This window comes from Eleutherodactylus coqui, chromosome 1, assembly GCF_035609145.1.
Source record: "Eleutherodactylus coqui strain aEleCoq1 chromosome 1, aEleCoq1.hap1, whole genome shotgun sequence".
Lineage (NCBI taxonomy): Eukaryota > Metazoa > Chordata > Amphibia > Anura > Eleutherodactylidae > Eleutherodactylus > Eleutherodactylus coqui.
In genome coordinates, this window is record NC_089837.1 from 529,284,371 (window position 1) to 529,310,938 (window position 26,568).

The 26,568-nt window shown below is 45.5% G+C and overlaps 1 protein-coding gene across 3 annotated transcripts in view; it reads right to left on the bottom strand.

Annotated features, from left to right (window-relative positions):
• PDE2A (phosphodiesterase 2A) overlaps positions 1–15,929 on the bottom strand; it is a 386,975-nt gene extending 371,046 nt beyond the window's left edge. The window contains exons 1-2 of one of the 3 annotated variants that reach the window (XM_066588384.1): positions 15,811–15,929; positions 4,789–4,861 (exon numbers count right to left, since the gene is read on the bottom strand). In XM_066588384.1, coding sequence (XP_066444481.1) covers positions 4,789–4,861; positions 15,811–15,845 — 108 coding nt within the window. In that variant the 5' untranslated portion in view covers positions 15,846–15,929. Of the gene's footprint in view, positions 1–4,788; positions 4,912–5,073; positions 5,155–15,810 lie in introns of those variants that run through there. The other 2 variants (XM_066588383.1, XM_066588382.1) reach the window with 2 other exon arrangements.
• Between the last annotated feature and the right edge of the window lie 10,639 nt (positions 15,930–26,568).

Here is a 26,568-nt window from a genome sequence, read left to right on the forward strand (position 1 = left end):
TCTTTTCCTCCACTATCTCCTTCTCTTGTGCCTCTTTTTCTCTACTCTTTTTGTGGCTTCCTACTTCTCCTGTGCGTCTTATCCTCTACTCTCTCTTGGGCTGCTGCTTCTCCTGTGCCTCTTGCCCTCCACTTTCTCTGTGGCTCCTCCTTCTCCTGTGCCTCTTTTCCTCCACTCTCTCTGTGGCTCCTCCTTGTCCTTTGCTTCTTATTCTCCACTCTCTCTAGGGCTCCTTCTTCTTCTGTGCCTCTTGTCCTCTACTTTATCTTGGGCTCCTTCTTCTCCAGTGCCTCTTTTTCTCCACTTTCTCTGGGGCTCCTCCTTCCTTGTGCTTCTTATCCTCCACTCTCTCTTGGGCTCTTTCTTCATCTGTGTCACTTTTCCTCCTTTCTCTCTGTGGCTCCTCCTTCTCCTGTGTCTCTTATCCGCTACCCTCTTTGGGGCTCCTCCTTCTCCTGTGCCTCTTTTCCTCCACTCTCTCTCTGTGGCTCCTCCTCTTCTGTGTCTCTTTTCCTCTACTCTCTCTGTGGCTTCTCCTTCTTCTTTCCATTAACCTTCTCTCTCTTCTCTTTCCTCTCCTTTTCCCATAGCTCCTCCCTTTACTGTCTCTATCACTTCTTCCTCTCTTATTTCTCTGGCTCCTCCCTCCACTCTGTCTGAGGCTCCTCCCTTCGATCTTTTTATGACTCATCCATCTATTCATTCTCGATATTATTGTACCTTGATGCCACCGGAACTGGCGGGTGTGCCAGAGGGGAAGGGTGTTTGACAGCCAGGTGACGCCCCCTGTATGTGATTGGTTGCAGTCGTTCCACCACTTATTCGGGCTCCCAGGTCCTGGTAGTCAGCACTTGTGGCACTCACAGTCCGCTTATTACAGTGTTCGGCTGTGCTGCCCCCACTGTCAGTGTACCCGGCGCCGTCCACTGCTGCCATTGTCCCCGTTGGAAGTTTAATGTGCTGCTGCACCCCTGATGCCGCAGGCATAGTCCCAAGGGAGGTAGTATGTGCCATTGCTGCAGCGCCCCTGCTGTTGCCCCCGCTCTCAGTGTAGCCGCCAAAGGCGGATGCCGCTGGCACTGTCCCTGCTGCAGGTTTCATGTGGTGCGGGGCCCCCGACGCCACTGAGATTTTCCCCGTTGGAGGTTGCATGTGCTGCTGCGCCCCTGCTTCTGCCCCCGCTGTCAGTGTATCCACCGATGCCCTGGCAGCTGCGCTGTGACTGTGGGTGACAGCGGACTCCCATCTTCCCTAACCAGGTCTCAGAGCAGCTCTCGCACTCCGCGGCATCTGCGTGTCAGCAGAGACCCCAGGACTCAGTGGGCGGAAAGGAATGAGCCAGCACGGCAGGGAAAACTGAGGCTGGAGTGATGAGTGACTGCCAGGACCTGTGAGTCCGAGCTCGGGGAGCGTGGCCTGCAGCCAACAGGGGGCGTCACCTGGTTGTCAAACAGCCTTCCCCTTTTGCACACCCACCAGTTTCGGTGGTGTCAAGGTACAATAATACCCTCTTTCTCTTTAGCTACTTCCGCTCTCTCCCTCTCTCTGCCTCCTTATCCTTACTTTGTGGCACTTTTTCTGTAACTCTGCCCCCATCTCTCAGTGGCTCCTTTATTTCCTCTTTGGTTCTTCTCTCTATGCCTTCTTCCTTTCCTCTATGTATCTCCTCCTCCTTTATTTCTCTGTGATCTCCCCTCCCCCTCTCTATGACTCATTTTCCTATGTAGCTCCTCCTTTACCTGTATGTGACTCCTGCTCTCTGTGGCCCTCTCTTTTCTTTTTGGCCCCTCCTCTCTCTGTGCCTCCTTCCTCTCCTGACTTTGGCTCATCCATCTGCTCATTCTATGGTCCTTCCCTCTCCCTTCTAAGTAACTCCTTCACCTCCACTTCCCTCCCCTTTCGCTGGGGATCCTTCCTCCGCTCTTAGGCTCCACCCTGTCCTCTGTAGCTCCTACCCTGAGGTTCTGCACTCATTTCCCTGCAGTGTCTGATCTCTGGCTATGAGAATATTCAGGTGTTGGTGTGTTCGTTCCTGGGGGTTGCCAGAACTTATTTGCAGCAGTAACTGGAGCTCCGCTTTATTAAGAGTTATTTATAGTTTCCAGTGTTTATTATGGAGGAATCGTAACCGAGGGCTGTGAATGAGCGTCCAGCGACTGTCACACTGCCCACGGAACAACTGCCAACTGCTACATGGAAATGTCACTCTTCAGGGAGCAAGAAGAAACCAACACAAACTCCAAACCTCCAGTAAACAGCCCTGCAGGGCCCCGGAGCAACTCCAAGGGCCCCTTCCTTTAAAGAGTAAACATAATTTCATAAGTCATCCTTCTCTGCTCCTGGGAAAGCTGAGTGACCTCCCATAAAGTCCAGTTCCACTTCTCAAATATTTTAAAACTCAGATTTTCCAGACTCCTGAATGGCAGCGCTATCTATCTGAGCAGGGGATGTCTTAAAGAAGCAGTCCCAGGAAATAAGAAGCAGAAGATGCGTGTGACCATGAGATCACAGCTAAAATTAACTATGAAACTTAAGCAGAGCCGGATGGGGAAGTAGTGTGGCTCCCACTTCATCACGGACATGAGGAAGCTTTCCTAGGACCCTCCAGTACAACGTCTCCCGGAGGGACTATAAATGTATTTTAATATCAGTGTCGGTTATCTGTGGTGCTACATAGGACTGCAGATCACATCCACTACATTATCTGTACTCAGAGCTTTATCACTGTGTGTTATCTGTGGGGTTACATGGGACTGCAGGTCACATTTGCTACATTAACTGCACTTGGAGTTATCGCTACTATTATTAGTGTTATTACTATCACTGTGCTATCTGTGGGGTTACATAGGACTGCAGGTCACATCAACGACATTATCTGTACTCAGTTATCACTGTGATATGTGTGGTGTTACATAGGACTGCAGGTCACATCAACGACATTATCTGTACTCAGTTATCACTGTGATATGTGTGGTGTTACATAGGACTGAAGGTAAGTGTATTGCATTTGATGTTCCTCATTTTACCCCCTCAGTATAATATACTATCCTGTACATTATACATTATATTCTGCTCCTTCGCACCTCTCTATAAACCTGTATATAAGCTCCATCTCTCAGCACTACATCCTTGTCTCATCTGGCTGATCCTGCGCTCTCGGTGACATCAGCTCCAGTACAATATATTATATTACATTATGTACTGAATGATTTCTTACATTGTACTCCAGTAAATAACGGGATGACACAACATTCAGCAAACCCAAAGTATGTGATGACTGTGCAGAACTCCTGCTGGGACTAGTAGTTTCACTAAATTTAGTTAGGATGGTACATGACAAGTGTTACAATGTATCAGAATAATACAATGTATCAGAACAACAACAAAATAAATCAAAGTAAGAAACATGACACATTCTGCCAGCCAGTAACCTCTGCCACTTTTGCCAAATCTCAGCCATGTATAGAACCAACTAATGTGCCCAACTATGTGCACGATCTGCAGGGGATAAGTGTAGAAGGTGCCCACAAATGTTCAGCAAAGAGAAGAAACTGCATAGTGCTGCTTCAAACCAGGTGAAACCTGTAATACCAGGTGCCCAGAATCCTGCCAGCTCTCACCCAAATCTCACCAGGTTACAGCGCCCAGGTCCTAGAGAGGAAACTTTGTTTTTTACATATATTCTTTATTTATTTATTAAGGGTATGGGGGGGGGGGGAGTGGGATCAAGGTAGGGAGCAATCACAGTGTAATCAGTCATACTGACAAATATAAAACAAGAACAATGTTGCAGTATGCATTGTAAACAGTATAAGTAGAGATTCCAACAAGTAAATGGTGGGGTGGTAATCCAGAGGATATCATTAATTCTTGGGGATGAAACGTGGTTTTCATAGAAAAAGGTAAACCAAGTAATCCAAAGATTCTGGAACTTCTCAATGCCCCCTTCTCGTCTGTTTTTGATCTTTTCCAAGGAGCAGATAGTATTCACCTCGTTATACCATTCTAGGACAGAAGGGGTTGTACTGTCTCTCCAATCTAAAGAGGAAACTTTAATAAAATCCCAATACTCCAAACCCCCAATGCCCCATCTGCAGGTAGGGGGTATTGCAGGACTCTCTCAGACCAGGTATGACCTGTAATAGAAGGTGCCCAGGTACTTGCATCTCTCACCTACATCTCACCAACGCCTAGAGGGGAAACTTTAATAAAATTACAACACCGGGACCCCCAGCTGCAGATAGGGGGCACTGCATGACCCTCTCAGACCAGGTAGAAGTTGGTGCCCACTTATCCTACCAATCAAATGCCCCTCTGGCCAAATGAGTACAAGGTGGATTGTGAATGTACAGGAATTCTCTAGTTCCTGCTGTTCTGATGCAGTTTGTGTGGCACCTGCTGCCCAATTCTGCCAACTCTTTCCCAAGTCTCACTGGGCAAATAAGGTGAAAGTACAAGAAGAGTTTGTGCATCACCTGAGATCAGTCGCCACCTTCTACCCAAATCCTACCAGCAGCAATTGGCACTTTGGCTAAATCTCAACAGAATACAACTCAAACTGCTAGAAAATGCCACAGTAAGTCCCCTCGGTAGATCTTAGTGAGTAGGTGGCACCTGTTGATCATATCCTCCCAGTGCCCGCATACCCAGGTTCAATCCAAACTGCTGTGCCAGTTCACTGCAAGGGGTACAGAGAGAAACACCTAATGCCAAGTCTGCCAACTGTGAATTGGTTTGTGTGCCAACATAAAGAGAGTGCAGAGGTGCCCACAAGTGCCAGGGTCTTACCTGCAGGGCTTCGGGGCATCCTCCTCCGGGGCTTTGGGGGTCTTCAGCCTTCAGGAACGCCTGCTGCCCCCGTCTAAAGAAATGGAGAAGGGCAGTGAGTATGTGATGCAGAATGAGGACCATGCTGCCAGCCTGCCCGTCTGCGGTGCCCGGCCCCGGTGCAGCACACACACATGCACTCACTACATGGATGATGGGCACACATTCAGTCCTGGAAGGCACGTCCTATGTGCTGCCCCTCCCCAGTGCCATCCCTCAGCCCACCCCGGGCTCCAGGAGACGCACCTGCTCCCCAGAGTGAGCGGGCAAGCGGAGCGCAGGAGCCACATCGTGCGGCGGCGGCGGCGGCGGCACCGGAGACAGCGGGGGGAGAGCCGACCAGAGCCGGAGCCTGCGCCTCCCGACCAGAGCCACCGGGTCCTAGCGCCGCCAGCAGCTACTGCAGAACTCAACAGCTGGGGGTCCTCGGCGGCCGCGGGAGGCGACACCTGCTGCTCAGGAAGCCGCCGAGGGGGTCAACAGGGTGCGGGAGAGAGGAAGAGCGCCGGGCTGGAGAGAGGACTGAGGATGGATGGATGGATGGATAGATAGATAGATATGTGATAGATAGATATGTGATAAATAGATATGTGATAAATAGATATGTGATGGATGGATATGTGATAAATAGATATGTGATGGATGGATATGTGATAAATAGATATGTGATGGATGGATATGTGATAAATAGATATGTGATAAATAGATATGTGATGGATGGATATGTGATAAATAGATATGTGATGGATGGATATGTGATAAATAGATATGTGATGGATGGATATGTGATAAATAGATATGTGATAAATAGATATGTGATAAATAGATATGTGATGGATGGATATGTGATAAATAGATATGTGATGGATGGATATGTGATAAATAGATATGTGATAAATAGATATGTGATAAATAGATATGTGATAAATAGATATGTGATGGATATGTGATGGATATGGATATGAGATAGATTATATATATAAAATTATTTCAGGATTAGGCTAGAGGCACATGAGAACGCAGACAAGCTCATCCGTGTCGCGTCCGTGAACACCTTTTTTTATATACATGCGCACTTCCATTTACGGTCCCTTTTTTTAACTTCTGCCTGTTCTCCGTTTTTCACATTCGCAGGAAAAAGATTCTGGAACAGGAACACTTTTTTTCTACTCCTCTTAGCAACAGATCCATGACATACGGACGCCGCACGGACGCCATCGCTCTGCTTTTTCATCCCTTCTGACTTATCTACAAATCCGAGCCGCCATGAGTTTATCCTCGCGATCCGTGTGCCTTGTCGCATTAACTACTGCGCTTCCGTCTGCGCTCCGAGCCTGGTCCATCCCGGCCGCTCCCCCCTCCGTCCGGTTCTGCGCTTTGTACCTTCAGCACTTTTCCTGCATTGTGAAGGACTTTCTAAGGGCTTTCTGACTTTGGGGTCACCTTGTAGTATTTCTGCCCTAAGCTGAGAAATGCAGTCCGTGCGCAAGTTGTGACATGTACCGAGTGTTGGCATGTCAACCTGGCATCGCTGCATGTAACACCTGTAGGAGATGGAAGGAGAGGACTTATTATTAGGAATGCTGGGAGTTGTAGTTCCCACCGTCTCCTGCACTTCTGTGAGGACAGACATTGCTATTGGCTATATAAGTGGTTGTGATTTCCGCTGTTTGTCAGTGTTGTCATCCTTGTGTGGAAGCGGCGCACTGTCCGTGTATTCTGTAGTGTTACATGGGACTGCAGGCGCCCCCTCCCGCACTGACACATCTGTCGCCAGGGTTTTCCTAGCTGTTATTAAACGTTCTCCAAGCACTATATCCCAGGATTATCATTGCAGCGCTGTAGAAATGATCATCTGCTGTTTATTGATCATTGAGCCTTATTACAGAGCCTTCTAACCCCACTAGAGGGCTCCAGCTGCACCACATTTCAGCCCTAGTGGTCTGAGTGAGGAACTGCAGGCTTGTGCTTATTAACCTCTAAGCTGCTGGAGCAGCTAGTATGACTGCTCTGGGTCTCATGTAGATGGCAGATATAATGGAACATCATACAGACCCTTCCTGCCGGCTGACATCACTGCTTTACACAACGGCAGCCGCATCTATGTGAGTAAATGCCCCGTTATACAACGCAACTCAGCTACATGACAAAATCAGAGATAAGGAGCTTGTTCTTCCCCGAGACAACAACATGCAGGGCAGGCTTAGATACAGCATCACACATGATATACCAGGAGACTGCCGTATATTACATGGTTAGGGTCTTGGAGGCGGAGCCTTGTACGCTGTGGATTCACGTGCCGCCATGCGGTACATTATGGCTCTATTCTCCCCATGAAGGATCGTTTCTACTGCATCTTCCAACAGAAGATGTCATAGTATTCAGTCTGTCAGATGCCATATGAAGCTGGTGGCACAGAGGGGCACTGCGGGGTCCCTGGATGGCTAGGAGAAGTGTTGGGCGAATCGCAATAGTCAAATCTTGTGTTGGGTTGAACTTTGCTAAAAGAAGAAGGAAAAATGAGAAGTAAAAAGAAGAAGGAAAGAAGATGGAAAAAGGTAAAGGAAAACAAGAAGAAGAGATAGAAGAAGGAAAACCAGAAGAAGAAGGAGAGGAGGGGAAGAAGATAGGAGAGGCAGAAGGAAAACTAATATTTTTTCCGTCTTCTTTCTTTAATTTTTTCTTTTTCGTTCTTTTTTCTATTCCCCCCCCCCCTTCCTGTTCTTCTGTTTCCTTCTTCTCCTTTTTCTTCCCTCTCTTTTTTTCATTAACTTTGCCCTAAAAATAGCTCCAAAGTACTTGGACGCCCCCCCCTGGTGACCTCAGAGTGTCAGACAGGGCTTCAAACTAATTCTGACTAGTCTTTTGCTGAAATTCGGCAAAAAGGTCCAACCAACCCCTCCCAGCCAAATAAAGGGCTCACTGCACCACCCACCACAAAGGTGCAATTCTTTCTGTCTGTAGCTGCCACCAGGGGGCATCATCTTTGATAAAGCTGGTATTAAAGTGGTTTTCTAGTATGTAAATAAAGCTTAAAGAGCAACTAAACTTTTAAAGAATTTATTGGTTGACTCTCCGAACCGAAGATTATTAGACGTCTCTCCATACTATAGATTATTATTAGACTGCTCTCCATACTGTAGATTATTAGACGTCTCTCCATACTATAGAGTATTATTAGACTGCTCTCCGCACCGTAGATTATTAGACGGCTCTCCATACTGTAGATTATTAGACTGCTCTCCATACTGTAGATTATTAGACGTCTCTCCATACTATAGATTATTATTAGACGGCTCTCTTTATACTAGATTATTATTAGACTGCTCTCCGCCTGGTAGATTATTAGACTGCTCTCCATCCTATAGATTATTAGACGGCCCTCCATCCCGTAGACTTCCAGTGAGGGGCGCGGAGTGGAGAACTCCTGATGACTGCTTTATATTACCATAATGTTCCTCCAGAGAACTATAAGAACCATTTCATTTCATTGAGACTCCATTAGTCGGCAGGGGATCGGCGTTTGTTCCTGTGGGGGTCGTATACATAAGCGATATTCATTACGGTACATTTACACAGTGCGCCGCAATCACATGTCTGATTATTATCACATAAAGTTCCTTTATCATCAATATTACTCCCATGCTGGGCGATAAACACACAGCGGTGAGCGGGGAAAGCGCAATCACGGAATCCGGATGATTGTTCGCAGTCTCAGTTCCCAGAAGCTGCGCCGAGCGCTTTATCAGGGGGCGCACCTGTAATAGTCTACGCATATGTAATTGAGATTCACCGGCTGGGTAAACCCCTCCCAGATTTTGTGTAGAGTATTGGGGAGAATCGCTGGGGTAGCAGCTCCATAATATGTCAGGATGGGGATGGGCTACATGGTGACGTTGGTTGAAGTGTCACATTGTGACATCACACCGAATGATTGCAATGAGGTGGCGTTGCACCCCGCGAGAACGTGACCCTCCGCTAATCCGAGTCGCAGACAATTCACACAAGTTTTCTTTGCGACGAGACTTTCCTGAGAGTTGATGTTGCAGAACCAAAGTCTCCGTGTATCTCTAACCTAAAGGATAGCCGTGCAGAGATTATGGCAGGTGAACCATAGGACTATCAAGGGACGTCATTTCTGATGTGACTGTCCGAGAGGAAGCCACTGATCCCTGTGTGCTGCACAGGTACAGTATACTTGAAATGCAAGGCGCCCCCCAGTGGTACTTTGTGCGTTTCAAATATTTTGCATCTGTGTTGCACCAAGGATGGTGCTTGAGCATGAAGTCATTCATGATGTGACCGGCTAGCCGAGAGCACGTCCCTGCGCCCGCGCCGAATCCCTCAATGTGGCGCAGGTGCAGAATACTTGAGATGTCACAGTTGGGGGCATCAATCAAAACTCCAGGAAGTGCGTTTAGGCAGAATGTGGGAGAGAGCCGGGATCAGAGTTGGAGGTGAACCGCCCATTGGATGGCCCACCTGCCATTGGCATTGCATGGGAAGCGAGACAGCATTCATATTTCTGGACTGGACGATCTGCTAAATATGAAGGTGCAGTTATCAGCAAGTCCACATCGTACCGTATAACTGGCTTACAGGTGATGGAATTCCTTTAAATTGAACCAAATTGACCAGGACTATGTGCCTATTGTCCAAAACAGATTTAATTTCACCCGAAACAGCCAGCCTGCTTCGCAACCAAACAGACAATGACTACAGAAATGCCCAAATAAGCAGAGTTTATGACAGTGTAAAGAGTAAGTAAATAGTGTAAAGGAGAACGAGGCGCGGGGGACGACAGGCAAAAGAAATGGCATAAGTCAAGAGTTCCCTGGCACCATTCATCTTCTGGGTAACTGCAGTCATGTGGCTGTGCCCAGGGAATTCGCCCACTTCTTATGTCCTGGGCCCCTGGAGCGGGGTCTTCGGGAACCCCAGTGAATAGGAATAGTTCGGTCACATAAATACACTACATATTAACACGGACGTAATACGCAAGATGCCCGTGTGAGTGAGTCCCGGTAGTACATGGATTAGGTCCAGTAGCCGGGATTATCATGTCATATGGCAGTACACATTGGTGCTACAGTGACGGGGGACCCAGGAGGACAGGGCCAGCATGGCGCCCAGGATCAGTACGATGGATCCTTCCCCTCGGCACGAAGCTGAACCAGAACTGTGTGGCAGAAATGCACCCAAAGTCATATGAAGAATGGATGCAAAAGTGAGGACATAGAGGGCATAGAAGGCATAGAGGGCATAGAGGGCATAGAGGGGGTGCTATACTTCCACATCGTGCCTTTAACATGTGAACAAAAATTATCAACTCCAGTTGTGAAGTTAATGTGCAGCCGGAAAACCACCAGCAAAGTGAGGATGATCAATGGGATAATGAAGCAGAAATTGAGATTACGAATTAGGATGGCGGGGGATTAGGATTATCTCACAGGATAATCAGTGCACAAACTAGGATTATCACCAGTCAGAGGCAGCGAATTGGGGATAAATATTTCCGGAATTTCCCTTCTTAGCCGGGATCAGAGGCTCAGCCACCACGAACGGGATGGACTCCTAGGAAGATTACAGCAGCAGGAGTTGGGCTCCTTAAGACGCATAAACAGGACTGAATTAAAGGATTTGTGTAGGATAAACAGTGGGATTGTAAACAGCGCGGCCGCGGCGTCCACGGAGGTCGTGGGAAGGAACCGCAAATCCAACAGCATCATCCAAGAAACAAACACAGCTTGTCCGATACATTGCGGTCTCAATGGCCTCATGTGGCCTTCAAGTGCGCACCAAGAGCAGCGGCCCCGAGAGGTGGCCGCACATTCATGGTTATCCTCCATGGAGGCAAAGGTGGGCCGTTCAACATAATGTACAACACTTAGATGGCCGTGTAGGAAGCCCCTGTGATGCGGAGGAGACAAGAACCACTCCGAGGTCGGCCCTCAGTCACTCCCAAGGGCATAACTATAGGGGGTGCAGGGGATGCGGTTGCACCCGGGCCCCTAAGGCCTCTCTTCTCCATAATGGGAGCCCAGTACTATGAATAAAGCATTATAGTTGGGGGCCCTGTTACAGATTTTGCATCAGGGCCCAGAAGTTACGCCTCTGGTCACACCTTATAGCACACACATATTCCGCAGTGCTGTACATCACTTGAAGTAGGGTTTTGTCCTCATTGGAGCTCACAATCTAAACTCACCTGTTGGTAGGTCTGTTTTTATGCAGTGTTGGAGGAAGCCATGATACCCAGAAGAAACCCATGAAGGGGGGGGGGGGGGGGGGTTGAAATGCAGATATTGTCTTTGGAAAGACTTGAATCCAGGACCCCAGCGCTGCAAGGCGACAAGAACGCTACTCCGCTGATGCTTGCACCCGTGTGCCCGTCCCTGGTGGCATCTCAGCACTATTTACCGCTCCTGCTTGCATGCTGCTAGTGTTGCCCTGATATTTCGGCAGTCTGCGGCACTATTATTTGTGCTCCACATAGTTCCGTTATTTGCTCTCTATATTACACTAGTATTGCGCTCCGTGTTTTGTATGACACTTATTTGTTGTCTACATGACACTATTATCAGTGCTCTATATGAGGCCATATTTACCTGGGCGAGTGGGACTGATATCGCACTCGGAAACCTGCAGTTTTCCTTGTTAGTACGATGCCTTTGTGAGAAAATTATCGCCATACGGGTGAATTTCTTGTGTGTTTTTCACGCATTTAAAAAAATCCCATGGCATGTCTGGGCTTAAAGAGATGGCGCATGCGCTAATATGCTCGTCGCTAGCGACTACGTGCAAGAAAGATAGGGCAAGTCCCGGAATCCCGATTGAGATCAATGGTCTTGTTTCGTCCTGCTTTGCGGCTGCGATTATCACATCTGCAACACGGGACAAAAACACCCGTTTGTTTAAGCCCCAAGAAATAGAAAACTTGCCTCGCAGGCTCATTGCAGGACATCCAAGGGGGATTCTTTTCAGTTTGGTATAAGATAGATAGCAGGCGATATCTACCAAAAATAGATATCACAATGCGTTTGTTCCATATGTGATTTCTGTGCATCGCGCAACGTACAGAAATCGCGGGAAGATTGCCTGTGAAAACATATCCCAGCACATTATTTATGCTGTATGTATGGGAAAAGCCTCTCTCCGTTTTTGGCAATGTTGGCAAGAGTGCCCACATAACAATGCCACCCAACCACTGTACACAAACAGCAGGGGCCGCAGCCATGGTGCCCACATAACAATGCCACCCAACCACTGTACACAAACAGCAGGGGCCGCAGCCATGGTGCCCCCATAACAATGCCACCCAACCGCTGTACACAAACAGCAGGGGCCGCAGCCATGGTGCCCCCATAACAATGCCACCCAACCACTGTACACAAACAGCAGGGGCCGCAGCCATGGTGCCCACATAACAATGCCACCCAACCGCTGTACACAAGCAGCAGGGGCCGCAGCCATGGTGCCCCCATAACAATGCCACCCAACCGCTGTACACAAACAGCAGGGGCTGCAGCCATGGTGCCCACATAACAATGCCACCCAACCACTGTACACAAGCAGCAGGGGCCGCAGCCATGGTGCCCCCATAACAATGCCACCCAACCACTGTACACAAGCAGCAGAGGCAGCAGCCATGGTGCCCCCATAACAATGCCACCCAACCACTGTACACAAGCAGCAGGGGCCGCAGCCATGGTGCCCCCATAACAATGCCACCCAACCACTGTACACAAGCAGCAGGGGCCGCAGCCATGGTGCCCCCATAACAATGCCACCCAACCGCTGTACACAAGCAGCAGGGGCCGCAGCCATGGTGCCCCATCACTTTATATTCGGGAGCCTCTTTGGATTCTTCTATACTTGTACTGATTTGCAGCATATTGTGGCTTTTCCTTCCCTGTTGATACATTTCGATACATTGTGTACAACTTGTTGTTTTTGTTTCTGTTCCCTGATATGAATACATGACTTTATCCTTCTCCCTGGGGGGAGCCCAATTCATTTAGTGTTGCTTTCCTCTTTTGTGTTCTCTGGTATTTTTGACATAAGCAGTAGCGCCCCCCTGTGTTTATGTAATTGGTGATATGTATTTATACACAGGGCCCACCAACTCCTTTGTCTTACATTTGCGCGCTATATGACACTATTATCTGTGCTCGGTACGGCGCGGTTATTAATACTCTATATGAGCATCTACACAACGCTGGCACAAGTACACGGACGCACATAGAAGGGAAGAGATTAGTTCTTAGCTGCATTTTCCATCCAGTGTCGGCCGTCTTTGTCCTCAGTGACTGCAGTCCTCCTCCGCGGCCGCTTCCCACCAGATCCCCATAGATGTGTGCAGAGATTCGCCTCCATTCCTCCAGGAGCTTCAGATAGCGATGCGGGGATGATGGGTGTGTTGGGCGCATGGATACAGCATTCTAGTTCATCCCGCTTGATGGCATTGAGATCCGAACTTTGGGCAGCCAATGAAGTCTGCTCCTCCACACTGCGTGTTGTATGACATGGCGCTCGTCATGTTGGTGGAGACACGGAGCAGTACCAGAGTATTACCACAGGGGAGGTGATGCCACACTGTCCGGGATGCCTCTGTACCCATTGGCGTTGAGGGTGGACTTCACTATAACCAATGGTCTTCATCCTCCCCTGCAGACCCCCGCCCCATTCCCCCACACCATAACAGAACCTCCTCCATACCTCAGTCTTGGGATGATGGAGTCACAAAGAAACCGCTCTCCAGGCAACCGCCACACCCAAGTGCCGCCATCCATTTGGAAGCTGATGTGGACAGCTGAATCACAGTATAACACTGGTGGACTTACAATCCGGCGTTCCGAGCCCCATCGCAGGCGCCGCTTTGAATTTACTGCTGGGATGTTGTGTGCCGCCGCTCATCCATGGTAACTCTTCACATGCCATTCCCCTCCGGAAGGTTCCAGTGTCCTGTGAGACCTCTTGGGCCAGGGCAGACGATGTGTGTGATGTCTTCAGACCTATTTGTCAACTCTACACCTGGTGACATCCCACCAGACCCCGTTGTCAGTTCTACACCTGGGGACATCCCCCCACCAGACCCCGTTGTCAGTTCTACACCTGGGGACATCCCCCCACCAGACCCCGTTGTCAGTTCTACACCTGGGGACATCCCCCCACCAGACCCCGTTGTCAGCTCTACACCTGGGGACATCCCCCCACCAGACCCCGTTGTCAGCTCTACACCTGGTGACATCCCCCCACCAGACCCCGTTGTCAGCTCTACACCTGGTGACATCCCCCACCAGACCCCGTTGTCAACTCTACACCTGGTGACATCCCACCGCCAGACCCCATTGTCAACTCTACACCTGGTGACATCCCACCACCAGACCCCATTGTCAACTCTACACCTGGTGACATCCCACCACCAGACCCCATTGTCAACTCTACACCTGGTGACATCCCACCACCAGACCCCATTGTCAACTCTACACCTGGTGACATCCCACCACCAGACCCCATTGTCAACTCTACACCTGGTGACTTCCCACCACCAGACCCCGTTGTCAGCTCTACACCTGGTGACATCCCACCACCAGACCCCGTCGTCAGCTCTACACCTGGTGACATCCCACCACCAGACCCCGTTGTCAGCTCTACACCTGGTGACTTCCCACCACCAGACCCCATTGTCAACTCTACACCTGGTGACTTCCCACCACCAGACCCCGTTGTCAGCTCTACACCTGGTGACATCCCACCACCAGACCCCGTCGTCAGCTCTACACCTGGTGACATCCCACCACCAGACCCCGTTGTCAGCTCTACACCTGGTGACTTCCCACCACCAGACCCCGTTGTCAGCTCTACACCTGGTGACTTCCCACCACCAGACCCCGTTGTCAGCTCTACACCTGGTGACATCCCCCCACCAGACCCCGTTGTCAGCTCTACACCTGGTGACATCCCCCCACCAGACCCCGTTGTCAGCTCTACACCTGGTGACATCCCACCACTAGACCTCGTTGTCAGCTCTACACCTGGTGACATCCCACCACCAGACCCCGTTGTCAGCTCTACACCCGGTGACATCCCACCGCCAGACCCCGTTGTCAGCTGTGACTTTTGTGCAGCTACTACTGTGTGACTGTCATTGGGTCACTGTGCCTGTTTTAGAAGTACTATGGTTGGGTCACATTGTTACGGGGGCACTTTTGCTGCCATTGTGAGGGTCATATAATGCTTCCTTTTGAGGAACAATACTGGATCTCAGATCATCCATAAACAATTCATGACTGTGACTTATACATATAGAAACTATTTGCCCCCCGTCCGCCCCTGACAGTAAGACCCCTGCGACCTCAGCCTGTAATGCTGTTGAGTTTATGCAATACAGACGCAATCTCAGATTCCGTGTAACTCAAGTGGTCCAAACCAAGAGCGCCGTAGAGCGGTCTTATGGCATCAGGATGATCCGAGAGGCGGAGGGAACCGAAGAATTCATTGTATGCTAAGATATTTCAAGATCCTCGCAGCAGCCCATCCCCCGGCCATCTGTCCTAATGTTACCCCGTCCCGGGCTATTCTGGGCAGTCAGACAGGTCGGGCGGCGCTGTCACATTCAGGGATCAGCTGACATATTTCCGGGGGGCAATGAGTGTCCAGGATTCCTATGACAGAAGATGGGAGCTCGTCCTCATTAGCGACGGCAGCGGCTATGAATGGAGGTTAACGGGTGACATGCCCCCATGAAAGGTCAGACGTACCCGCTGCCCGCCCGTCACACTGCAGATCAGATGCTGTCAGCTCTTATATACTAACTCTTGCTCTGGCTCCTATATACAATGTACACCTACAGATGACCCCACCCATACGGCCTCCAGTCAGTGACAGTGTTGGTCTGTGCTGCCCCCTGTAGTCAGTGTAACAGTATGGGTTCTACAATGTAACAGTTGCACCATTAATAACAGACCGGGCAGATTTTACCTTTCGCAGGATCCCGTCTCACTGGTGGATGGCATCTGATTCTGGAGAGCCGTCTATCATTTCTACTACATACAGGATGATGAGGATGAGGGGCCTCCGTATGAAGACGCACCTGTTACACGCCCCGGTCAGCCTCCTGTTACCTGACGCTTCACCTGCGTCACTGACAGAGGGGAGTTCTACAGGTTATGCATCATATTAATAGGTTTTGCTCACTCTTAAGGGGCCACACACTTACCTTCTATAGGTAGTGAAACCGTCGGTGTGTGAAGGCTCCAGTAATGTAGAAAATACTCAGAAATGCCATTCTTGTGTCCTGAAAAGTTAAAAGCCTCTGACTTTGTAGGAAAAGGGGCAAATTTCTCGAGTTCTCTAAATATTCGAAGTCCAAGGAGCAAGATATCTAATCATGGGTGGGTTCGAGGAGCAAGTTGTTTAAGCATGGGTGGGTCTTGTCTACTACAGCTCCACCTACAAGCTGTAATGGTGTGCAGGGAAAAGGAAGTGACAAGCACTCCAGGTGCGCCAAGGGGCCCTCAAAAACATCCAGAAAGAAGTTAAAGTTTTCCTCCGAGAGTTCACAGTGTGTCACAGCCTGAGCTATTCTGGGCAATCCCAGGGAAGCTGCCATGGATTCCCCCTGCTGATTCTGATATGTCCTTTGTTCACCTTCTGCTCCTGTTCGCTGCTTGGCCCTGACCGTGGCTTACTGTATTCCGCCTCTGGATTGGTCGGCCGGTACCGGTTATTCTACTCCTGGTTCTGATCCCCAGCCACTTCATGTCTCCATCTCATCCTGACCCCTTCCCTGGTGATGCCCCCTTGGCTCTGTTCCTTCTTGCACCCACCAGTGGGCAATGCCATACCTGCCAGCAGAGCTAAAGGGGTTGGACCAACACAAGTTATCCCCCTTTCCCTAAGATGTAGGATAACTTTCTGATTGGTGAGGGGCCCGAGATTGGGGGTCCTGGAGATCCCTGCTTGAACTTGGCTATTTCCAGCAGTACTGTTGAAATCAATGGAGTGGCAAGAGGCTTTGTTTGACTTCCGCTCCATTCATATAGCGCCCTTCCAGACTTTGTTTTCTGGATCAGTGGGGGTCCAACAGCTCGGACCTCCTGCGGATCGGGGATGACTTTCAATGCTGGTACAACCATTTTAAGGGTGAAGGACAGGGAGACTCGTTGGGCCTCTTTCACAGGATATGAAATCCGCATTGCAGCCGACACGGCCTGTGCTTCCGCTTCAGGATTGGCGGTCAGCTGGCTTTGTTCTGCGCTGCGGCTTTCATGAAAAAAATGCACGCCGAAGAACGATCAAGAGGATTTACATTGAAGTAATGAGATCGGAAGAAAACACGGATTCTGGATTTTGGCTGCACGGCCATGTGACGGCTGGAGGGTTTTTGCGTGACAAGCTGTAGTTTTTATTGGCAGCATGTTGGGATACATTGGGCTTTTTTTGCGTCTGTTTTTTTAAAGAGTTTGCCGTGCAGAAAAAAAATGTGTTACCTAATTGTAGCGGCCGTTCCGGATGAAGCGGTACAAACTGGGGGATTTTTTACATTTTAATAAAACATTGAAAAATGTGCAAAGGTTTTTTTTGTTTTTTACTTGTTTTTCTTTAACCGTTTTTATTTTTTTACTAGCTTATCCGTCGTGCGTTGCTGCGAAGACAGACATACATACATACATACATACGTTTTTATATATCTAGATAACAACCAATCACAGCACAGCTTTCATGTTACCTCAGCGGTATAATATATAACAACCAATCACAGCACAGCTTTCATGTTACCTCAGCGGTATAATATATAACAACCAATCACAGCACAGCTTTCATGTTACCTCAGCAGTATAATATATAACAACCAATCATAGCACAGCTTTCATGTTACCTCAGCAGTATAATATATAACAACCAATCACAGCGCAGCTTTCATGTTACCTCAGCGGTATAATATATAACAACCAATCACAGCACAGCTTTCATGTTACCTCAGCGGTATAATATATAACAACCAATCACAGCACAGCTTTCATGTTACCTCAGCGGTATAATATATAACAACCAATCACAGCACAGCTTTCATGTTACCTCAGCAGTATAATATATAACAACCAATCATAGCACAGCTTTCATGTTACCTCAGCAGTATAATATATAACAACCAATCACAGCGCAGCTTTCATGTTACCTCAGCAGTATAATATATAACAACCAATCACAGCACAGCTTTCATGTTACCTCAGCTTTATAATATATAACAACCAATCACAGAGCAGCTTTCATGTTACCTCAGCAGTATAATATATAACAACCAATCACAGTGCAGCTTTCATGTTACCTCAGCAGTATAATATATAACAACCAATCACAGCACAGCTTTCATGTTACCTCAGCTTTATAATATATAACAACCAATCACAGAGCAGCTTTCATGTTACCTCAGCAGTATAATATATAACAACCAATCACAGCGCAGCTTTCATGTTACCTCAGCGGCACAATATATAACAACCAATCACAGCGCAGCTTTCATTTTACCTCAGCAGTATAATATATAACAACCAATCACAGCACAGCTTTCATGTTACCTCAGTATAAATATATAACAACCAATCACAGCACAGCTTTCATGTTACCTCAGTATAATATATAACAACCAATCACAGCACAGCTTTCATGTTACCTCAGTGGTATAATATATAGCAACCAATCACAGCGCAGCTTTCATGTTACCCCAGTATAATATATAACAACCAATCACAGCACAGCTTTCATGTTACCTCAGTATAATATATAACAACCAATCACAGCGCAGCTTTCATGTTACCTCAGCAGTATAATATATAACAACCAATCACAGCACAGCTTTCATGTTATCTCAGTATAATATATAACAACCAATCGCAGTGCAGCTTTCATGTTATCTCAGCGGTATAATATATAACAACCAATCACAGCACAGCTTTCATGTTATCTCAGTGGTATAATATATAACAACCAATCACAGCACAGCTTTCATGTTACCTCAGTGGTATAATATATACCAACCAATCACAGCGCAGCTTTCATGTTACCTCAGTGGTATAATATATACCAACCAATCACATCGCAGCTTTCATGTTACCCCAGCAGTATAATATATAACAACCAATCACAGCACAGCTTTCATGTTACCTCAGCAGTATAATATATAACAACCAATCACAGCGCAGCTTTCATGTTACCTCAGCAGTATAATATATAACAACCAATCACAGCGCAGCTTTCATGTTACCTCAGTGGTATAATATATACCAACCAATCACAGCGCAGCTTTCATGTTACCTCAGCGGTATAATATATAACAACCAATCACAGCGCAGCTTTCATGTTACCTCAGTATAATATATAACAACCAATCACAGCGCAGCTTTCATGTTACCTCAGTATAATATATAACAACCAGTCACAGCACAGCTTTCATGTTACCTCAGCGGTATAATATATAACAACCAATCACAGCGCAGCTTTCATGTTACCTCAGTATAATATATAACAACCAATCACAGTGCAGCTTTCATGTTACCTCAGCAGTATAATATATAACAACCAATCACAGCGCAGCTTTCATGTTACCTCAGCGGTATAATATATACCAACCAATCACAGTGCAGCTTTCATGTTACCTCAGCAGTATAATATATAACACCCAATCACAGCGCAGCTTTCATGTTACCTCAGCAGTATAATATATAACAACCAATCACAGCGCAGCTTTCATGTTACCTCAGCAGTATAATATATAACAACCAATCACAGCACAGCTTTCATGTTACCTCAGCGGTATAATATATAACAACCAATCACAGTGCAGCTTTCATGTTACCTCAGTATAATATATAGCAACCAATCACAGCGCAGCTTTCATGTTACCCCAGTATAATATATAACAACCAATCACAGCACAGCTTTCATGTTACCTCAGCAGTATAATATATAACAACCAATCACAGCACAGCTTTCATGTTATCTCAGTATAATATATAACAACCAATCGCAGTGCAGCTTTCATGTTATCTCAGCGGTATAATATATAACAACCAATCACAGCGCAGCTTTCATGTTACCTCAGTGGTATAATATATACCAACCAATCACAGCGCAGCTTTCATGTTACCTCAGTGGTATAATATATACCAACCAATCACATCGCAGCTTTCATGTTACCCCAGCAGTATAATATATAACAACCAATCACAGCACAGCTTTCATGTTACCTCAGCAGTATAATATATAACAACCAATCACAGCGCAGCTTTCATGTTACCTCAGTATAATATATAACACCCAATCACAGCACAGCTTTCATGTTACCTCAGTGGTATAATATATACCAACCAATCACATCGCAGCTTTCATGTTACCCCAGCAGTATAATATATAACAACCAATCACAGCACAGCTTTCATGTTACCTCAGCAGTATAATATATAACAACCAATCACAGCACAGCTTTCATGTTACCTCAGTGGTATAATATATACCAACCAATCACAGCGCAGTTTTCATGTTACCTCAGTGGTATAATATATACCAACCAATCACAGCGCAGCTTTCATGTTACCTCAGCGGTATAATATATAACAACCAATCACAGTGTAGCTTTCATGTTACCTCAGTATAATATATAACAACCAGTCACAGCACAGCTTTCATGTTACCTCAGTATAATATATAACAACCAATCACAGCGCAGCTTTCATGTTACCTCAGCGGTATAATATATACCAACCAATCACAGCGCAGCTTTCATGTTACCTCAGCAGTATAATATATAACAACCAATCACAGCGCAGCTTTCATGTTACCTCAGTATAATATATAACAACCAATCACAGCGCAGCTTTCATGTTACCTCAGCGGTATAATATATACCAACCAATCACAGCGCAGCTTTCATGTTACCTCAGCAGTATAATATATAACACCCAATCACAGCGCAGCTTTCATGTTACCTCAGCAGTATAATATATAACAACCAATCACAGTGCAGCTTTCATGTTACCTCAGTATAATATATAACAACCAATCACAGCGCAGCTTTCATGTTACCTCAGCAGTATAATATATAACAACCAATCACAGCGCAGCTTTCATGTTACCTCAGTATAATATATAACAACCAATCACAGCGCAGCTTTCATGTTACCTCAGTATAATATATAACACCCAATCACAGCACAGCTTTCATGTTACCTCAGTATAATATATAACACCCAATCACAGCACAGCTTTCATGTTACCTCAGCGGTATAATATATAACAACCAATCACAGCACAGCTTTCATGTTACCTCAGCAGTATAATATATAACAACCAATCACAGCGCAGCTTTCATGTTACCTCAGTATAATATATAACAACCAATCACAGCGCAGCTTTCATGTTACCTCAGCAGTATAATATATAACAACCAATCACAGCGCAGCTTTCATGTTACCTCAGCGGTAGAATATATACCAACCAATCACAGTGCAGCTTTCATGTTACCTCAGCAGTATAATATATAGCAACCAATCACAGCGCAGCTTTCATGTTACCTCAGTATAATATATAGCAACCAATCACAGCACAGCTTTCATGTTACCTCAGTATAATATATAACAACCAATCACAGCGCAGCTTTCATGTTACCTCAGCAGTATAATATACTAGCGTACCCGTCGCGCGTTGCTGCGAAGACAGACAGACATACATACATACATTCGTTTTTATATATCTAGATGACGGCAGCAGCGACCACTGAGGTTTTGTAGGCCGCTGCTTCCCCCTTGCAGGCTGAATAAAATAGCCGTTGTGTGGAACATCCAATTTATCCGGCTGCTGTGGCTTCTTGGGAAGATAGCCTAGTACATGTTTGCCCACTTCCAACTCCAATGGAGACTGACTGTAAATGGCTGGCGTGCTCTAGTATTTATGGTTCCAAGCTGTATGTGTCATTGCATACAGTCTATCTATCTATCTATCTATCTATCTCCTATCTATCTATCAGGGTTATTGCATACAGTCTATCTATCTATCTATCTATCTATCTATCTCCTATCTATCTATCTATCTATCAGGGTTATTGCATACAGTCTATCTATCTATCTATCTATGACATCAGGAAATGAGAGAATTAGATTCCGTACGTAAAATTTGAACGCTAATTCTTTGGCGCTTTGAATTGAATAATCGAGTTGGGACCCATTAACTTTTCCTATTTATGACATAATCAATGCTCGTGCCAAATTTTAAGTTTCTATGACATTGGGAAGTGAGAGAATTAAGTTGGGATGAGACATAAGGCCTTGCCCATAAGCATTCCCCAACCTCCAAGAACTGAACCTACCTACCTGAATGAGATTTTGTAGGCCGCTGCTTCCCCCTTGCGGGCTGAATAAAATAGCCGTTGGGTGGAACATCCAATTTATCCGGCTGCTGTGGCTTCTTAGGAAGATATCCTAGTACTTGTTTACCCACTTCCAACTCCAATGGTAATTGGCTGGCGTGCTCTAGTGGTTCCAAGCTGTACGTGTCATAATACAGCCTTAATGACATCACAATGCAGCTTTATAGAACATGTTGGGGCATGTTCAAGGGCGTCCGATGTTGATGACATCAGTGATGACATCACAATAGCAGGTGGCTTACTTATTCGATCTACGTGGGGGGGGGGCGTAACTTTCGACGACGCTCGCGCGCCATTTATCGTAGGATATTTGTACTATGCCAGTAATCTTCCCAGGAGTGTACTTAACAACTTCCCAAAGTTTCATGGCGATCGGATGAATGGTGTAGTAGCGCATAAAGGACAAACACGCACGCACGCACGCACGCACACAGACAGACATACATTCAATTTTATATATATAGATAACACCCAATCACAGCGCAGCTTTCATGTTACCTCAGTATAATATATAACAACCAATCACAGCGCAGCTTTCATGTTACCGCAGTATAATATATAACAACCAATCACAGCGCAGCTTTCATGTTACCTCGGTATAATATATAACAACCAATCACAGTGCAGCTTTCATGTTACCTCAGCAGTATAATATATAACAACCAATCACAGCGCAGCGCAGCTTTCATGTTACCTCAGAGGTATAATATATAACAACCAATCACAGTGCAGCTTTCATGTTACCTCGGTATAATATATAACAACCAATCACAGCGCAGCTTTCATGTTACCTCAGCGGTATAATATATAACAACCAATCACAGTGCAGCTTTCATGTTACCTCAGTATAATATATAACAACCAATCACAGCGCAGCTTTCATATTACCTCAGCAGTATAAGAAATAGCAACCAATCAGAGCACAGCTTTCATTTTACCTCAGCAGTATAAGAAATAGCAAACCAATCACAGCGCAGCTTTCATGTTACCTCAGCGGTATAATATATAACAACCAATCACAGCGCAGCTTTCATGTTACCTCAGCAGTATAATATATAGCAACCAATCACAGCACAGCTTTCATGTTACCTCAGCAGTATAATATATAACAACCAATCACAGCGCAGCTTTCATGTTACCTCAGCAGTATAATATATACCAACCAATCACAGCACAGCTTTCATGTTACCTCAGCAGTATAATATATAACAACCAATCACAGCACAGCTTTCATGTTACCTCAGCAGTATAATATATAACAACCAATCACAGCGCAGCTTTCATGTTACCTCAGCAGTATAATATATACCAACCAATCACAGCACAGCTTTCATGTTACCTCAGCAGTATAATATATAACAACCAATCGCAGCACAGCTTTCATGTTACCTCAGCAGTATAATATATAACAACCAATCACAGCACTGCTTTCATGTTACCTCAGCGGTATAATATATAACAACCAATCACAGCACAGCTTTCATGTTACCTCAGCGGTATAATATATAACAACCAATCACAGCACAGCTTTCATGTTACCTCAGCAGTATAATATATAACAACCAATCATAGCACAGCTTTCATGTTACCTCAGCAGTATAATATATAACAACCAATCACAGCGCAGCTTTCATGTTACCTCAGCAGTATAATATATAACAACCAATCACAGCACAGCTTTCATGTTACCTCAGCTTTATAATATATAACAACCAATCACAGAGCAGCTTTCATGTTACCTCAGCAGTATAATATATAACAACCAATCACAGTGCAGCTTTCATGTTACCTCAGCAGTATAATATATAACAACCAATCACAGCACAGCTTTCATGTTACCTCAGCTTTATAATATATAACAACCAATCACAGAGCAGCTTTCATGTTACCTCAGCAGTATAATATATAACAACCAATCACAGCGCAGCTTTCATGTTACCTCAGCGGCACAATATATAACAACCAATCACAGCGCAGCTTTCATTTTACCTCAGCAGTATAATATATAACAACCAATCACAGCACAGCTTTCATGTTACCTCAGTATAAATATATAACAACCAATCACAGCACAGCTTTCATGTTACCTCAGTATAATATATAACAACCAATCACAGCACAGCTTTCATGTTACTTCAGCGGTATAATATATAACAACCAATCGCAGCGCAGCTTTCATGTTACCTCAGCAGTATAATATATAACAACCAATCACAGCACAGCTTTCATGTTACCTCAGTGGTATAATATATAGCAACCAATCACAGCGCAGCTTTCATGTTACCCCAGTATAATATATAACAACCAATCACAGCACAGCTTTCATGTTACCTCAGTATAATATATAACAACCAATCACAGCGCAGCTTTCATGTTACCTCAGCAGTATAATATATAACAACCAATCACAGCACAGCTTTCATGTTATCTCAGTATAATATATAACAACCAATCGCAGTGCAGCTTTCATGTTATCTCAGCGGTATAATATATAACAACCAATCACAGCACAGCTTTCATGTTATCTCAGTGGTATAATATATAACAACCAATCACAGCACAGCTTTCATGTTACCTCAGTGGTATAATATATACCAACCAATCACAGCGCAGCTTTCATGTTACCTCAGTGGTATAATATATACCAACCAATCACATCGCAGCTTTCATGTTACCCCAGCAGTATAATATATAACAACCAATCACAGCACAGCTTTCATGTTACCTCAGCAGTATAATATATAACAACCAATCACAGCGCAGCTTTCATGTTACCTCAGCAGTATAATATATAACAACCAATCACAGCGCAGCTTTCATGTTACCTCAGTGGTATAATATATACCAACCAATCACAGCGCAGCTTTCATGTTACCTCAGCGGTATAATATATAACAACCAATCACAGCGCAGCTTTCATGTTACCTCAGTATAATATATAACAACCAATCACAGCGCAGCTTTCATGTTACCTCAGTATAATATATAACAACCAGTCACAGCACAGCTTTCATGTTACCTCAGCGGTATAATATATAACAACCAATCACAGCGCAGCTTTCATGTTACCTCAGTATAATATATAACAACCAATCACAGTGCAGCTTTCATGTTACCTCAGCAGTATAATATATAACAACCAATCACAGCGCAGCTTTCATGTTACCTCAGCGGTATAATATATACCAACCAATCACAGTGCAGCTTTCATGTTACCTCAGCAGTATAATATATAACACCCAATCACAGCGCAGCTTTCATGTTACCTCAGCAGTATAATATATAACAACCAATCACAGCGCAGCTTTCATGTTACCTCAGCAGTATAATATATAACAACCAATCACAGCACAGCTTTCATGTTACCTCAGCGGTATAATATATAACAACCAATCACAGTGCAGCTTTCATGTTACCTCAGTATAATATATAGCAACCAATCACAGCGCAGCTTTCATGTTACCCCAGTATAATATATAACAACCAATCACAGCACAGCTTTCATGTTACCTCAGCAGTATAATATATAACAACCAATCACAGCACAGCTTTCATGTTATCTCAGTATAATATATAACAACCAATCGCAGTGCAGCTTTCATGTTATCTCAGCGGTATAATATATAACAACCAATCACAGCGCAGCTTTCATGTTACCTCAGTGGTATAATATATACCAACCAATCACAGCGCAGCTTTCATGTTACCTCAGTGGTATAATATATACCAACCAATCACATCGCAGCTTTCATGTTACCCCAGCAGTATAATATATAACAACCAATCACAGCACAGCTTTCATGTTACCTCAGCAGTATAATATATAACAACCAATCACAGCGCAGCTTTCATGTTACCTCAGTATAATATATAACACCCAATCACAGCACAGCTTTCATGTTACCTCAGTGGTATAATATATACCAACCAATCACATCGCAGCTTTCATGTTACCCCAGCAGTATAATATATAACAACCAATCACAGCACAGCTTTCATGTTACCTCAGCAGTATAATATATAACAACCAATCACAGCACAGCTTTCATGTTACCTCAGTGGTATAATATATACCAACCAATCACAGCGCAGTTTTCATGTTACCTCAGTGGTATAATATATACCAACCAATCACAGCGCAGCTTTCATGTTACCTCAGCGGTATAATATATAACAACCAATCACAGTGTAGCTTTCATGTTACCTCAGTATAATATATAACAACCAGTCACAGCACAGCTTTCATGTTACCTCAGTATAATATATAACAACCAATCACAGCGCAGCTTTCATGTTACCTCAGCGGTATAATATAT